This window comes from Ambystoma mexicanum, chromosome 7p (assembly GCF_040938575.1).
Source record: "Ambystoma mexicanum isolate Mex_15411 chromosome 7p, UKY_AmexF1_1, whole genome shotgun sequence".
Classification (NCBI taxonomy): domain Eukaryota; kingdom Metazoa; phylum Chordata; class Amphibia; order Caudata; family Ambystomatidae; genus Ambystoma; species Ambystoma mexicanum.
In genome coordinates, this window is record NC_090939.1 from 190,001,772 (window position 1) to 190,019,771 (window position 18,000).

The 18,000-nt window shown below is 50.8% G+C and overlaps 1 protein-coding gene across 1 annotated transcript in view; it reads right to left on the reverse strand.

Moving 5' to 3' along the window:
- FAM3B (FAM3 metabolism regulating signaling molecule B) overlaps window positions 1-18,000 on the reverse strand; it is a 455,943-nt gene that overhangs the window by 105,546 nt on the left and 332,397 nt on the right. Inside the window, exon 5 of the mRNA XM_069636046.1 lies at window positions 790-840. Coding sequence (XP_069492147.1) covers window positions 790-840 — 51 coding nt within the window. The remainder of the gene's footprint in view (window positions 1-789; window positions 841-18,000) is intronic.

Below are 18,000 nucleotides of genomic sequence, written 5' to 3' on the forward strand. Positions count from 1 at the left end.
TACAGAAGCTTAGCGCTCTGAGTGGAGAGTCCCACCGACAGGAAAAATCCTACTGGTAGAAACCTCTGCCCTGTACCACTGGTGGAAGCAGAGTGTGTGAGGCCTCAGTATCATAACCCATGCTAATTTGACTCGGCCATCCAGTATGCAAGCTCTGAGGGCCAGTTCTGTATTACGGAGACACCATTAAGGAGAGCAAATTCACTGAGCCTTAACATTTGCTACATTTTGTAGGCCTTCCCACTAGGGTTGGACTGGGCCATAAAAATTACTCGGGCACCAATGAAAAAGTGGCCCACTGATGCAACTGGCAATCCATTCCTTTTGTGACACTGTTTGAATAGTACCCAAGGGGGAGTTTAAAAAAAACAAAAGTGATGTAAATTCTGCATTTTAAAGAATATTTTGTTCAGCAACAGTGGTGAAAACGACTAACCGCATAGTGAAGTAGCTCATCAAACTGCTCCAATTTGACCAAAATAATTGGCCCACACCAGCATTTTGCGTTTTTGGTTCGGCCACAGGCCTATTGCCGTATAGGCCAGTCCGAGCGTGCCTCCCACCGCCCACAGCGGGTTTTACAAAGATGCTGGCTTGTGAGGCATATAAAGGGCACTGGTTAAGTGGTACAACAGAACTTTTCAAAGCCTGTTATGATCATAAATTACATATGCGTCCATAGCATTTCATCACAAAAAACATTTTTTCAAAAGGTTTTTAAAAACGCAAGCAAGCACTAGAGGATTTTTCAGTTACTATTCAAGATTAAATTAAGAGGACATATTTTACCTCCTTCGTACATGTCAAATATTTTTGTATCGACAGCCTTCCCTGTGTCATCTGGAATAAAGAAATAACATCTTTACGATTTAAGTTTCATTTGTAGTGACGTAGAAAAACAATACATGCAAACAGGTGCTCATTGTTCACCACTGGTTAGAAAGAACCGTTGTCGAAACTGGTATTTTTAGATCCAAAATTCTGTTTCTAGGAAGGTCAAAGTACTGGCCGAAGCACCAAAAGAGATTCATCAAGACCTATGAAAACTCCAATCATTTATATTTGCATTTCCCACCAAGACTTTCACTTTCTTTTATTTATCGAGCAGATATTTTCTCATTGAAGCTTCTCGCCAATGAACAGGCAACACGTGCATAACAACAACTGACCCACCCCACCTAGTCCCCAACCAGACCATTCCTGCTCCTGTTTCTCATTCCTTCATGCACATATTTTAAAGCTTCATGGACAAAATCCACGGGATGCCTGCAATTCCTATTTTTCTATTACTTTTATTGGGAAACCACTAAAATCAAAATAGAGAGGTGAACATGATACTCATAGAAATTCGGTTCCATGTCATTTCACAGCAGGATGTTTTTTAGCAGTTGTATTTACGAAAAAACCTCAAATTTATTTTTTTGGGGGGTCCCCTCCAACCCCATCCCCCTTAAATGTGTTATACACTCCCGAACACCCAATTCATATATTTTGCTACCTTCCCACCCCCAAAAATCTGATGACTTTTCGCCAAAAAATGTGCGGTAAAAAACCCTGCGAAAAAACATCCCGCAATGAAAGGACGTCGTACCAGAAATTCAACAAGAGTCTCGTGAATGACAGCCAACTGTTCACATATGAATAACGCAGATAACCAGAATATAAGGAACAAGTTACTTACCTGTAACTATTGTTCTCCAGCATGGGTCTGGCATGGATTCACATGCTCATGAATATTCCCTGTCGTCATGCTGGGAATCCTCGGTAAAGAAAAAATCAGTTTCAGTTTAGTTTCTGAACTGTCTTTCTTAGTAGTAACCAATCACTGGTTTCTGGGTCATACTCCCCCAGACAATGACTGCCCTCTCCCTAAGCCCCTCCCCTGGCAGCCATCCTCAGATTTGGTAGCACGTAAAGTGGCAGTAGGACCAAGTGAAGAGCTGCAGAGGGAGGGTTAGCATGTGAATCCATGCCAGACCCATGCTGGAGAACAACAGTTACAGATCAGTAACTTGTTCCTTCTCCAGCATGGGGTCTGGCATGGATTCACATGCTCATGAATACAAGAATACATAGCAGTACACACATGCACAACCACGGGAGGTGGCAAGGCTCAACATTAAGCATTACATCAACACAACATTAAGCATCTCTTACCTCCTCACCAGGCCCACCTTCAGGCGAACAGGTTGCGCAGCACTGCTTGGCTGACTCTGGACTCCTCCCTGGAATCCCGGTCGACGCAGTAGAATCTCGTGAAGGTGTGCGTCGACCTCCACGTAGCAGCCCTGCAGATGTCCAGCCGGGGCACACCAGATAGGAACGCTGTGGTTGCAGCAATTGCTCTGGTCGAATGGGCTCTCGGACGGCCCGGGCAACGGTCGGTTTGCCAACCAGTGACAGTGCATGATGCAGCCAGAGAGCCATCTGGAAATGGAAGCCTTCGAGAGGGCATTCCCTTGGATCATAAGTCCAAAGTTCACAAACAGCTGTGATGCCTTCCGAAAACTCTTCGTGCGGTCCACGTACAACTTCAGCGCTCTAGCTACATCCAGCGAGTGCAAAGTCCTCTCAGCCGGCGACGAAGGCGACGGGAAGAAAACAGGTAACACCAAGGGCTCGTTGAGATGGAAGTCCAACGGCACCTTGGGCATGAAGGAGGGGTGCGTCCTCAGCACCACCCTCGTCTCGTGGAAAGTCAGGTATGGAGGTTTACAGGAGAGGGCCTGGATCTCTCCCATTCGTCGTGCGGAGGTGATCGCCACAAGAAACGCTGTTTTCCAGGAACTTCAACGGTGCAGAATGCATAGGCTCGAATGGCAGCTCCATGAGCCTGGTGAGCACCACGTCGGGGCCGGGGCCTTCACCGGCGGGAACGATCGGAACAGTCCCTTCATGAACTCCTTCACCAGGCAATGGGACCACAGAGATGAGCGCCCGGTGTTCTGGTGTAGCGGGAGATAGCTGCCAGATGGATTTTGATAGAGGCATGGGCCAGCCCCGCCTTGGCCAACGACAATAAATATGGCAGCACTTGAGGTGCCCTAATCCGCATAGGGTTAATCTTCTGTGCGCCGCACCAGTCAGAAATCCTCTTCCATTTGTGTCCATAGCACTTGAGAGTTGAGGACACCCTGGCCTTTGCAAGCACCTCCTTGCAGTCCCCCGGGATATCGTACCCTCCAAACTCTAGTGCTGCAGGAGCCAGGCCTGCAAGTTCAGCGACCCTGGGTCGTGATGGAGGATGGCGCCTCCTTCTCTGGTGAGGAGATCGTGTCCGTCGGCAGCTTGACTTGGGGGGGGGGAGGGCGCTGACAAGTCCAGAAGGTCCGGGAACCAGATCTGTCTCGGCCACGCCGGTGCGACGCAGATCATCCTGCACCGGGCCCTCTCGAGTTGGTTGATGAGTCGCAACGGCGGGAACGTGTACAGGAACAGGCCATCCCAGGGGAATGAGAAGGCATTGCCCATGCTCCTCGGCTGGGGAAACCTGCTGGCAAACCTCCGGCACTTGGTGTTCGCCGCCGTCGCTAGTAGGTCCATCTGGGGACTGCCCCATCGTTGGAATAGCCGATCCACTTGATCCTGCCGCAGCTCCCACTCCTGGCACGAGCGCAGCTCCCTGCTGAGCGAGTCTGCAATGGTGTTCTTTATTCCTGCCAGGTGGAAGGGCACTAGAAACATCCCCTGGGCGACGGCCCAGTGCCACAGATCCTGGGCCTCCTTGGATAGGGCTGGGGATCTGGTGCCTCCCTGCTTCCGGATGTAGAACATCGTGGTGGTGTTGTCGGTGAAGATCCTCACCACCTTCCCCTTGAGGAACGGGAGGAACAACCTGAGAGCCCAGAACATGGCTCAGAGCTCCAGGATGTTGATATGTAGTGACCTCTCTTCCGGGAGCCAAAGGCCTCTTGCGTGGAGATCTCCGGTGTGCGCTCCCCACCCCTCCTGGGAGGCGTCCGTCGTTACTGTCTCCTGATGTACCGGGGTCTGAAAGTCCTTGCCCGCCGCGAGATGCGCGCGGTTGCCCCACCATCGGATCGCTTGGCGGAAAGCCTCGTTGAGCGGGATCCTGTCTTCGAAGCTGCCCGACGCTTGTATCCAGCAGGCGTCGAGGAACTCTTGTAGAGGATGCATCCGTAGCCTGCACAGGTGCACCAGGTAGATGCATGAGGACATTATTCCGAGAAGGGACTTGATGGATCTCACCCTGGCCACGTCTGTGGCCAGGAGGCGCTGCACCTTGTCCAAGATGGCCTTCGTCCTTTCCTCCGACGGCGAGGCCAAACGTGCCACTGTATCGAGCTTGGCTCCCAGAAACAGTGCGACCTGCGACAGGACCAGGTGGGATTTAGAGTAGTTGATGGAGAATCCCAGGTCCATGAGAAGTTGGACTGTCTCCTCTGTGTGTTCGACGGAGAGTTCTCTTGTCCTTGCACGGATGAGCCAATCGTCCAGGTAAGGGTAGACGTGGATGCCCCGCAGGCGCAGCCGCGCCGCCACTGGTGCGAGGCACTTGGTAAACACCCTGGGTGCCGACTTCAGCCCGAACGGCAGGGCCTTGAATTGGTAGTGCCGCCCCTGGACTACGAACCTGAGAACCTGAGAAATTTTCGGTGTCCTTTTAGAATGGGGATGTGGAAGTAAGCATCCTCCAAGTCCAGCGACGATAGGAAGTCGCCCTCCTCCAGCTGTCCCAGCACGTGCTGGAGGGTGACCATCCTGAACGTTTGCGCCTTGATGTACTTGTTTAACCGCCACAGGTCAAGGATGGGGCGCCAACCGCCTGTCTTCTTTCTGATGAGGAAGTACCTTGAGTATACTCCGGATCCCTGGAGCCTCTTGGGGACAAGCTCGATGGCACCTTTCTTGAGCATCGCCCTTACTTCCAACAGCAGTTGAGGGACGTGATTTTCCTTCCTGGCCACGGGAGGAATGCAGGGGCACTTCTTTAGAAATTAGAGAGTGTGCCCGTGGGTCAGGGCATCCAGCACCCAACGGTCTGTGGAGATGGACTCCCACAGGCTGACGAACTTCGCCAGCCGGCCTCCCACTGGGGTGCTCAGGTGGGGGCCCCCCGACGCTACGGCCGGTTCAGTCCTGCCTGGAGGTGGCCTTGCCACCTTGGCGACGAGATCCTCCCGACTTGCCGCGTCCTCTGTAGGCCTCCTGCGACGAGGAGTGGGCCGCCTGGCGGTACTTCGAGGAGCCGCCGCCAGATCCCTTGAAGGTGCCCTGTCTGCCTCCGGCGTTCTAAAAGGGCGGCCGTCGTTGCTGCAACACTCCTAAGGCCCGAGCCGTCTCCGTGTCGGTCTTGATGGCCTGAAGGGACTCATCCACTGTTTTTCCAAAAAGGTTATTCCCATCGAAGGGCATGTCCAAAACTTTGGTTTGCACGTCCTGGCGGAAATCAGTTGCCTTGAGCCATCCCCGCCGAAGGCAAACACCGTTGCCCAACTGGCGGAATCCGGTGTCAGCGATATCCGTGGCCACCATTATGGCGTGGTCTGATGCCACCTCACCTTCCTGCAGGATCTCCAGGGCCTCCGACCTCTTGTCGTCCGGTAGGAAGTCCAGCAGGGGAGCGATCTTGTACCACAGCTCCCTGTCGTAGCGGGCTACAATTGCTAGGGCGTTGGCCGCCTTAATTGTCGTCGCCACAGACGAGATGACTCGCCGTCAAGTGGGGAGGTCGAAGTTGAGGATGACGCCCCCGCCGCTTTCTTCTTGGATGCCGCCGAGACAACCGAATCCAGGGTCGGCTGTGCCGTAAGGCACAAAGGGGCGGAATCGGGGACCCGGTACTTCTTCTCGTACCGGTCCCTCTTGGCAGGCGTCGTGGACGGGTCCTTCAGGAGAACAAGTCCCTCCTCCGAGATGTTGTCAATCAATGGTACCGTGAGGACTGTCTTCCTCTTGGCCTAATGCCGCTGATAGAGGAAACCTTCCTTCTTCTGTTCCTCAGGGCAGAGCCGAAAAAGCTTGGATGCAATGGCAATCATCGTGTGGAAGGAGCCAATTTCGTCGGGCGGGGAGAGCCGAGGGGGTGGTGACGGCAGGCCTGTCCCGTCGTCACCACTGTCATCATCCGTCCCCCGTCGTGGCCGTATCCGTTCCCGTGTTATCCCCCGGGACAGGGGAAGGAGGTGAAGGCTGAGCGGGCCGCGAGGGCTGGAAGGGCGGGGGAGGATGAACTCTCCTCCGCTTGTTCGGAGGGCTTCCCGATGGGCCTGGCTCTGTTGGGTCATCCGTTGGGGTGAGGGGCAATCTCGTCTTTATATCCGTGCATAAGGTTCGAATTGCCATCAAAATGGCCACCGAATTGTCCTGAGGCTCGGGCCCCGGCTGCGACGGGCTCGATGGTTGCTCCTCCTCAACAGGAGTCTTGTCGGCGCCACCGTCGTTCTCTTCGTCCGCCTCCTCGGGGTTCCCCCCGTGGGGCCGGACCTCCTCGGACCTCTTGTTGAGGCCCTGCACGACTTCAACCAGCTCCTCCTCAGAGGCTGTATCCGTGTCCGTGACGGCCACCGGTCCCCCCCCCCTCTTTATCCACCAGAGTCTTCACGGGGGTCTTATTGATAGGCTGAAAAGAGGATTCCCTCCGTGGCGGCAGGGAAACTCTGGGCCCCGAGGTCGCCTCCACTGGGTTGGCCTCCACAGGCTTCGCCAGGCCGCCGCGACTCCCTCGATAGAGGCCTTCTCCTGGTGAATCAAGGCCTTCACCACCTTGGGCGCGCTTTAGGCCTTCATCTTGGGGGAGGCGTCGCCGCCTCGCTTCCCCTCGGCTGATCCCTTTGAGATCGACCGGGGCCACTCCAGAAGCTTAGCCGGGTTCTCTGATTTTCTGTTTCCTGAGCCAGAGCGTTGGATCGCGGTTGATGGCGTCAGTGAAAGTGCGCCCTGCCTGGCACCCGAGGAGCTCGACTCTTCGGCGCTCCCGGTGCCCGCAGACTTGCAGTGCTTTGCCTTCTGTTGGGCCCCCGTTGCCCAGGCACCCTCACAGGACTTAGAAGACCGCTCTGACCTCTTCTTCTCACCTGGTGGGCCCTTCTCCAACCAGCTGGCGAGGCGGGACCGACGATCCCTCATAGTCCGTTCCGACAGGTTCTTGCAAAACGCACAGTCCTTTTCCACGTGCGTCTTGTCTTTGTGAAGGCAGTAGAGACATCTCAAATGCTCGTCCTCCTTGAAAACATTCTGTAGTCCGCATCCAGGGCAGTTCCTGAACAGCTTGGATCCGGGTATCAAGCTTCCCTTGTCCTGGGCCATGTCCACGAGGTAGGCCTCAGATCTTCTGGAATCTTCCAAGAAGTGTAACTCGACAAAAATTTCGCCCTTGAGGGGAGTAGAAAATTCCGACGGGTCCCCGTTGATCGGAAGTAGAAACGGTGGAGCTTGAGGCTCGATTGACCGAAAAAATGAGATAAAACTGCTTGAAAAAATGCAAAACGCAGTAAAAGCTCGAGAGCTATAGCACGAGGACTCCCCAACACTTGAAAGTGCGGTAAAAATCTGAGGATGGCTGCCAGGGTCGGGGCTTAGGGAGAGGGCAGTCATTGGCTGGGGGCAGTATGACCCAGAGACCAGTGACTGGTTACTACTAAGAAAGACAGATCAGAAACGAAATTGATACTGATTTTTTCTTTACCGGGGATTTCCAGCCTTTAGACGGGGAATATTCATGAGCATGTGAATCCATGCCAGACTCCATGCTGGAGAACCTTGATTACTGCAAAGGACTTCTGGCCGGAGCACCGAGTAATCAAATCCATCGTCTCCAGAAAGCACAAAATGCCAGAGTCAGACTGGTGTTTGGTGTGTCCAAAAATACCCACATATCCGGTCTCCGCCGATCACTACATTGGCTGACAGTCAAAGATCGGGTTAAATTTAAGATCGTTTACCTGGTTTATCGATGCTTGCATGATATATTTAACAAATTAACTGAAACAATACCAACCTACTCGTACTCTTAGGTTAGAGGATCATTTCCTCCTTGTAATTCCTAGGATGAAGTACAGGTCTAGAGGAGATCAGTGTTTCTCAGTGACTGGACCTAGATTGTGGAACAGTCTTCCACTATTTTTGCGACAAGCTAACTCCTTGATGAATTTCAGAGCAGGTCTAAAAACTCATCTCTTTAAATACATTTGTGACTCTGGATTACTCCGACTGTATGGTCCCGTCTTTCCCAGTTGGTCCTCCTGGCCTTCTGAGCTTTATTGTTCTGTTCCATCTGCGCCAGGATACGATTTGGTTGGTTGTGTGCGCATTTACAAGTGCCTCAAAACTCATCATAGTGGTCACAGGCATGAGAAAATGCATTTGAACTATCCAGCTTATTCTAAGAAAACATACTGTAATACCCACGTGTGTTATTAACTCATTTGAAGTGTAGGGAGGGCATAATATCACAAGTATGACACTGACAATGGATACAATTTGTAAAACCCTTATTGAAAATGTTGGGGTCGGAGAAACTCCTAATTTGGCCTTTAACTAAGATGGGAGTAGTCTCGACCATCAAAAGATAAACCAAACAGTCCTAGTGGCGTCAGTCAAATCAAAATGGTGTATGCTAACCAAACCTAATTCCTGCCCAAAGTCATCCAAAAAGTGTAAAAGGAGAAATGTATGCAAAAAGAAAAAACTCTTTTCAAAAAGAATAAAAAGGTAGTTGAACCAGCTCTCCTCCTCACGTTCCACCTTACGGAGTAAGGCTGCCCCTGTAGGCAGGATGACGCACTCTGGGTCGGTTTCTAACACTAAGCTGTTCCAAACCGTGGATTGAAGCCCGTCTGGCCTTCCACATCAAAGTATTTTTCTTGACTTTCCAGCACAGTTCACAAAGGCCTCCCTCTGCCGGGCTCAGACCTCTCACGTCACAGTTCAACACAAACTTGCAAGGGGGGCTCCCTTCCCCGCGTTTACTGTACTTTGGATCTCCCTCAATCGGGCTTGGACCCCTTTCGAAGACTTTCGAATGTGCGTGGTGCTTTTACCAGACCACCGCATGACCACTACGACTCAAAGTTCACAGTAACTTTCACTTAATTTGCGTTCGCTGTCTGTTTTAAAACTTCAAAACAAAGCACCTTTCACAGGGACTTTCAAATGGGCTACTTCCTTTTGCAGGACCACTCCGTTACTTAGTATCACTGATCTCACAGCTGCTTTTTACTTCAAAGTTCATTCACAGGTCTGCCTTTTTCACATCTCATCCACACGCGTGCTTCCTTCACTTGTGTTATAATGTTGCCACTTCATTCGCTTTGAAAACGGTCTCTCAGGTCACTTGCCGACTCACCGGCTGTGTGTGGTTGTTTCTGGTTTTGCTATTTTCAATTCACCAGTCAAAGTTAGTACCACAGGCTAAGCCCTGCCTCCCAAACTCTGCCGTGGACCCGGGAGGGTCGTTGGCATCCTTGGAACACAATGCAATCTTCACTTATGGGGCCTTCTCCACGTGTCTTTCGCAGTCTGTCAGAGGCAACAACCTCTCGTAGGGAACCCTTGGGGCTTCCGGCCCGCTGTTCTCGTCCCTTGGTCCGTTGCTCTGCTCCAGTAGGTGTGCCCTAGTCCCAGAAGTTTTGCTTGCGCTTATGTTCTGCCTTGCTCAGAGTGTGTCTTTAGGTGTTGCCTTTTATTCCTGTTAGGAGATCTAATTGGTATTAGGTGTATGTACTTAGTGTAAAGTGCCTGACCCGTTTAACGAGACTTGTCCAGTACGATGTGAGAGAATTAGTCTGGTTGCTCTCAGTCATCCTCTTCCTCGACCCAGTGTTTATGAAAAAGGTGCTGCTGAGGAGGGAGATGGGACTTCGCGTGGTCCTCCCGCGCTGGTCAACCCCAAGGGACTGGATCGAAAAGCGATGGCCGTGTCCTGGCAACCTGGATGACAAGTCCCTGAAACTAGCGGGAGAGACACCCTTTGGTTTCTCAAAGAAGGTCTACCGGACCAACATTTCAAGCATCCATTTTGTGTTTAATTAGTCCTACATAATCTTTCCTTAATGTCCGCTGTATGGTAACTACACTGAGTGGAGGTCATCCCTCTCTCAGCTCCATTCTTGGGCACTCATTTTTGTGTTACACTCCTGCAATATTATTGTGCTGCACTATCAGGAATATGCACATCTCCCTTATCAACAGCCTTTGGACCCCAATGGAGTGACTGATGTTTACAGACATTTTATTTCACAAACTCATCCCGGTTCTGTATCGGTTTATAGGGTTCAATGTTACAAACATTTTAATGTTGGGGTGAGGGCTGTGAAAAATTAAATAAGCACCAAGCCCAGTGTACGTAGCGATTCCAGCATGCAATCCTTTTATCACAAATATATGTGTCAATTATGAAGATCTGTGGTCATATTTATCTTCCCAAACTTCTCTTTGATTTTACAAATTAAACAAGAGTGTGGGAGCCCCTCTACTGAGAACGAACATGGGTCAAATACCTTGTTCTATGGAATTTCTTCCACTTTATTAATAGGGTAGGGTATTATTATCAGGGTATTTATTGAGCGTGGACCTAGCTTTGGGAAGCACTGGAGCGCTTTACAATCATAGGGGTAAGAACACAGTGAGGGAATTGGAGAAAAAAAAGGAACAGGGAGCAAACAGGGGAGAGAGACAGGCAACAGGAACTGCGGAATGTGTTTGTACACACCTCCTTTGTATCCGTGCCCTGCTTCTATGATCTACAGATTCTCAGGCGTATTTTCCCCTACCTCACCGATTTTCGCGATCAACTCCATTATCCTGTCCCGCCTGGACTACGCAAATTGCCTCTACTGAAGCGCTCCAGCGTTCCAACTAAGGAAACTCCAAAGAATCCAAAACGTGGCAGCAGGCCTGCTCATTAACCTACCCCCCAGAGAACACATCAGCCCCACACTAAAAGTCCTCCATTGGCTCCCGATTGGCTAACGCACTACCTTTAAGGCCATGTGCATCACCCACCGCGCCATCCACAACACTGGCCCGGAATTTCTTCAAGACAAAATCCTCCCCTACCAGCCCTCAAGGAATCTCAGATCCTGCACAGCATATCGCATAGTGGTACCACCCCACAACTGCTCCAGGCTGGCGGGGTCCTCGTTCTCTGTCCAAGTGCCAATTATCTGGAACTCCCTACCCCTACACATTTGCAACACTGAAAATCACCTGAAATTCAGAAAGGCCCTAAAAACCTGGCTCTTACCAACTGCCACCTGAACTCCTCCCCTCTCTAAACTACACTGCTGAACCCAACATCCCTATACACCAATCACCAAATTGATAACGGCAGCATTTGCAGTGGCTCACCTAGACAAACTGTTGCAACATGCACAACAACACTCCCACCCGATAAATACTGCATTAAAGCCAGCAGCATTCGCCGAGTCACTCCGCATATAAACCTTACACCTCCTCCAACTACAACACGAACAACGGCAGCATTAGCATCGGCTCACCTGACAAACTATCGCCCCAAGCGCAACAGCACCCCTACCGGTCAAATATGCCAGGGAAACCAGAAGTCTTTGTTGTGGCACACTGCAATAACCTCACCCGCCTTCATCGCTCAGACTTTCGCACCAGAGAGACCATGAATAATGAGACTGTGCCGTCCACACTGGACAAAGGACGCTGCAGCCGAACTACATCAAAGCATATGGTACGTATAACTGTTGAGCATGTCTGTCAACACAGGCCGCAGGCACGACCAAACATCCATGCACCGCAGAATGCAGCTATGGCTATGCCCATCCACTCTAGCAGCGCAAAGAGACGTCCACACTAACACCTAACATACCTCAACACCTCTTCCACTAGCATACAGCAACTACCAATGAAAAGAAAATTCGGTATAGCTAGCCACACATCGAATCTTCAACAATAGAAGTCGTATACCACTAACAGCGCCCACCCGTGTGCCTGACCTCCTTGGGTTACTTAGTGAAGCCTAGCCAGCCACCTAAGCCTGCGAAAACGCACACAAGCATTTCTTAATCTAAAACTCTCAGAACCTCCACCACATTGACTACCGTCACTGAAGGCATTCCAACCACAAAGCGCATTAAGGTCATACAAATGGAGAAAGAGCTATATAAATAACCGAATACAATACAATTCAATCTGTCCGGCAAGACAGAATTTTGTCATAGGTTGTCGCTGTATTCTAATGGCAGAGGTGTTGAGGTAAGTCTGGTGTAAGGAGGCGAAGACGCAAGTGTCCAGCTAGATAGGATTTATCATAGTCGTAGCTGCCTTCTAATGTGGGTGGACAGATAGCCTTGCCTGCGGCAGATACCCACTGAAGTGGTGCGTCATACATATCTTAAGTTCAGACAGATTACTTTCATCTCCCTGTGTGATCAGATTGTCTTGAGACTCGGATGCAGTCTTGTAGTTGGGTGCTAAGGTCCTCTGTAAAGGCTGTGTTCTCTGGTTGGAACAGATCATGCTGGCCAAAATAGGTTTTATAATCTAGTAATACACATGTTTCATCCTGGAACTTATGATTCCAATTCAAGTATCTTCTGAGTGCATTTATCAGCAATCCCCATAAATCAGGCTAACAGTATGGATCCACTAGGAGTGGAGCCAAGGCAGGGTGTAATGGACGGGAGCCCAATACTTATTTTGTGCCCTGGGCGGCTATCCGAATATATCTTAGTAATGTACTGGCTACCTTCAAAACTTCCCGGAGCTATATACCGGAAGCGAGTGCCCACCAGGATGAGAAGGAGGCCAGGTGGGCTGTTGTGTGTTAGTGTACACTGAGTGGTATGTGGGTTCGGTTTGTAGGACTGGAAGATTATTTCAAAATGAAAAATATGCTCCATTCAGGTCATACCTTTTCAAACTATTCCAACGAGAAAGGAGGAAAGGGACAGGGACACATGACAGCATTGAAGGTTCCTGGCAGCTTTGCATAAAATCAAAGGGCATATTGGGAACAAAAGAATGACCACAGAGCTTCATATTTGACAATGTGTCTTTGATAAATGTGGTGCATCACTAAGTATATGAGGATAAAAGAGCTGCGAAATCGGTTGGGTAACAAAGGTCCCAATTGACCCAACAGATGAACAAGTTACTTACCCATGGTAACATTCTTTAGACTGGATGTTCCTCCCATGTATTGCTCATCTTATGAGATTTCCACATCCAGCTTCAGCTGCTTCGGAAACTTTCCAGTAGGGGGCGCTGCACGTCCATGTCGGTCTACTTGATGTCCCTCCGAGGCCTCCGTCTCGATGTCGTTGATGGTATAAAGTGCGCGCAGCGACCATTAGCTTCAGTTACGTTTTTAAAGCATGTGTAGGATAACCTACACCTGACAGTTACTTCTCCTGAAAGAGCAAAGATTCCAATCACATGGAAAATTCTACTGTGGGGCAGGTTGGGAGGGGCGATGAGAAATACGTTGGAGGAACATCCATTCGAAAGAACGTTACCATGGGTAAATTACTTGTTCTTCGAATGGATTGTGTCCTCCCACGTATTCCTCATCTTATGATAAACTCCCAAAGCAGTGTAAGTATTCCTGGAGGAGGGAGTCCATTTTTCAGACTCATAATAATTTTGTTCCTTCTTAGGTCTGTGTGCACAGAATGTAGCACTGCCTTTCCAAATAAACCTTCCCGGCTCCAGGAAGAGTGCAGATTATAATGTTTGGTAAAGGTGTGTACAGACGAGCATGTGGCAGCTCAATTGGGACACCCCTCGGTAAAGCAGAGGAAGTAGCCATGTCCCTGGTTGAATGAGCTCTAAGACCCTCCGGAGGATACTTTCCTGCTAATCTGCAGCATTCCGTTATTCCCAACATAATCCATCTTGACAAGGTTTGTTTTTTTGCCATACCCAACTTCTGGCTGTGAAACCTACAAAGAGTTGATCATCATTTCTTATCATAGACATCCTGGAGATGTAAAATGCCAGTGCACCTCTAGGATCAAGTCTGTGTAAACTCTCCTCTTCCTTTCCAGGATGAGGAGGAGGATAAAATGAAGATAGAGTTATTTTCTGACTTAAATGGAACTCAGACACAATTTTAGGCAAGAAGGTTGGTTTCACCTTAAGGTTGTCCTTATAGAAGATTGTATAAGGAGGTTAGCAGGACAAGGCCTGAAGTTCACTCACTCTTCGGGCTGATGTAATGACCACTAAAAGGATGGTCTTTAAGGTCAATAACCTTAAAGGACAGTTATATAAAGGCTCAAAGGGAGCACACATTAGAAATCTCAATACTAGGTTGAGGTCCCAAGTTGGAATTTGAAATGGGACTGGGGGAAATGTATTTGTCAGTCCTTTTAAGAATTGTATCACAAGGGGAATCTTGAAGAAAGATACCTCTTCAGAGGAGCGCTTAAAAATAGAGAGCACTGCAAGATACCCCTTGATTGTACCAACCCGGAGCCCCAAAATGGCTAGGTGTAATGAGAACGATAACGCCATAGGTGTACTGCATGTAAAAGGATCCTCATTCTTATCCCTGCACCAGCTGCAGAATTTGTTCCAATGGCAGCGGTACAAGGACTTTATTGCTGGCCTTCTGGCCAAAAGCAAAATCTCCATTACGTCTTCCGACAGGTCCCACTCCTTGTATCTCAGCCTCTCAGAAACCATGCATGGGGGGCGCTGTTGAGCAGCCACAAAAAATGGCTGCTTAGCTCTTAAGCTCTGTACTACGGCAGAAGACGAGGCGATAAGGTGGCGCATCTGATGTATGGCTAGTGCCCAAAAAAACTAGATACAGCTCCTGAAACATGTGGGCAGCATTGGTCCGACTCCTGGTCTCGAAGAGCCCTACAAGCTGAACATTGAGTGGCTACGTGCTGGGGCTGGAGGAGGAGGAGGAGAAAGAGGAAGACACAGAGGAAGACACAGAGGAAGAGGAAGAAGAGGCTTTCTCCCCGCACGGCCTATCTGCCCAAGGGATGCTTATTGTAATCGGCTCCTCCCGTTCCGGACTTCGGAGCTCGGGTCTCTGCATTGGACCAACCGGCTATGCTGCAACGACCCGGACACCTATGAGGAAGTGAAGGCCCCCTAGACCCACCTGCGTCCATCCGGCAGTCCGGCCCGGAGCCTGAGGGAGCCCGAGGAACCCACGGTGGCATCTTCGACATCCCACTGGCGCCAACAATATACTGATACAGCCTCCGCAAACGTGCACTGTGGCCTATGATCGCTGAGCCCACATCCATTGAATGCATACACTTGCTGTGATTCGCCGGGACCCGATGGAGCAGTGAGGGCAAAGCGGGCTCTCTGACGCTACAGCGGACACACCCGATGGGCGTTTGCCTCCTAGCAGGTACGTTCTCCATATTGGTGCTGCATATCCCTGTTGCGGGTGCCCGCTTGGACCGCCACAGTCCCCCTTGCCTCCACGGCCCCAGGAGAGTGTCAAGCACCCCCAGAAGAGGGATGAACTGCCTTGCAGCAATACTGTGGTTCACCCGTGCGGTGCTCTGAGGACGCAGTGCTCACCTGAACCCCTTGGTAGCCGCACACTAAAGCTACTCCAACCCTAACTGACACAAGACGAGTCACCCACAGGTGCGGTGACGACCAGACCGCCTCTGCTGAGACCTAGCGTTCGCTTCATCTAAGTCGATCAACCACAGTAAAGTGTACAGACATTCTGTGCACCCAGCCCGCACTCCGTCGTGGGCAGGGAGGAGCCCATCCCCCCTGCAGAAGACACTGCTACTTGCAGCGCCACAGGCTGGTTCTGTTCTGCGAGCCCCGGGCGAACATCTTCAGCTCAGCTGCACATAAGATGAGCCTCCTGAAGTCGTAGTACATCATCCAATCGTGAGGTGAGACGCCCCCCTCCTTCAGCTATAAACTGTTACGCTCACCTGGTATCCAAGGGGGGCCACACGATACTGGAGGTCTAAGCGCTATCCGGGACCCCTCTCTGCTTGGTTATGTGCCAGACGTTGGGTAGCGCCTTTAACAGGAGAATGGAGGGTTAATATACCGGTTCTGTGATGGGTGGAGTCCCACCTCTCTCTGGTCCAAATCCCCTCCCTTGGGGTTATTGCTCACCTTAGGTTTTTGTGCGTTGAACTCACCGTCCTGCGTCTCTGTGCAGGGGCGCGTGGTTGGTGCGGGCGTTCCGTGGACCTAGTTGCTTCACTGGTCCGTGTGCCCTTATGTCGGGTCCAGACCGGCTTTGACTCCGACTCTGCTTGCTGTCTTCCAGTTGAGTTATAATGTCTTTTCCATCTTTATTCTGTCTCTTTCTTTCCCTCTCCATTTTCTTGCTCCTCTACGCTGTTCCCCAACAATGTCTCTTTGTTTTCACAGGGATGGTTGCGATCTCAGAGTTGCCGCGCCGATGGCGAAGACCACCAGGAGTTATTGATGCGCAGAGCGCTGCGCTGTTTATTGGTGTTAATTGCTAACCTGTGTTCTCTTCTCTTTGTACAGGTTGCAGTGATGTTTCAGAGTGATGAGCGATCAAAGCGCTGCTTGCCCAGGTAAGTGCTTTGTTAATGCTGACCTTGTTCCTTCTCCCTTGCAGGTTGCGGTGAAACCCAGAGATGGGCGAGGTAAGAGAAGCGCAGTGTGCTGCCAGGACTAGCTGCTTGCCCAGGTAAGAATTGTTATTAATGCTGTCCTAGTTTCTTTACCTTTGCAGGTTGCGGCGAACTCCGGAGATGGGCGAGGTAAGCGAAGCACAGGATGGATTCAAGACTGGTTACTTCACAGGTAAATTTTCTTGCTCGCTAATGCTGTCCTTGTTCTTCCAGGTTATTAATGGAATCCAGATCTAGGGCTTCAGGATCGGCCCGCCAGAGAAGCAGATGAGCAGGAGCTGGACACGGTGAACGTTACGCTGCAGGAGTGCAGAATAACGTGAAGCGTGTTCTGCTGTTTGGGTGTGGTTTAAATAGCCCAGGTAAAGTAGTTCCAGGCCCTGCCACACCCAAAAAACTAGACTGCATGGCTTGGTTCTAAAGAACTGAGCTGTGTAATGGGCCTCCATGTTGGATTAAGGTCCAAAACTGGTATTGCTTTCTTTCTGATAATGAGCCTGGCGCCAAAGGCGCCAGGACTGACTCCATGTATGTTTCTGATGGAGTATTAAGGCCACTGCTGCCAGGGGGCTGTTATACCTGAGGGGGTCAGGGGCATGGATCGTGACATAAACATGCAATTTCTAAATGACCATTGTTGGGCTACGAGCCCCCTCGGTCCACCTCTCTGAACTAAGAAACATGCTCCTTAACCCTCCCTCTTCACCACCTATATAACGCATGTTCATCCAACCTGCTTCTAGGGCGGCCACGGTTAAAGCCTAACTCGGGAGCACTCCATACTTAGGGCTTGCAGCGGACGGCCCAGCTGTGAGAGTCCCGGGCATCTTCACTCAGAACCAAGTTATTGTGCAAATGCCGCTGCAGGAATGAAGAGGCCCTCTGCACCACATGAGCCCAGCCTGTCTCAACCCTCCGACCCCCGCTGGACGTTGTGCCACCCCTCAGGCTCATGCACTTAAGTCAACCCTGGACTAATAACACCTCTGTGCAATACGCACCACAGCTCAATACAACTCACACACAGCTGTGAGTAACAGATAACTCCCAGCCAGAAGCTAGGGGCTGAAATGCAGTTGCCTCCACATGACCCAATCGCATCGGGATTTCTCCACCGAGTGTGTGACCCCCGGCCTGCACTCTATCCATCCACGCCCGGTTTGCCAGACGAGAGGTGGCCTCAGCCCCACGGGACGGTCCCTGACGGGGCACCATAGACTACATGAAAAGCGTGACGTTGCTGGGCCGGCTTGCCACAAATAAGATCCCGCCAGGACCTCCTGGGGTGTACCGGTCCCCTTGGGCCTCCCCCTTAGAGCAGACCCACACGGGGCTACCCATTCTTGCTGCAACACCTGCTAAATCCCGGCACCCGCAGATATCCTGCTTCTGTGATCAAATTACTGGACCTGCGGCCAAGCTACTCTTTTGAACTGCTCCACCTCGATCAGATATG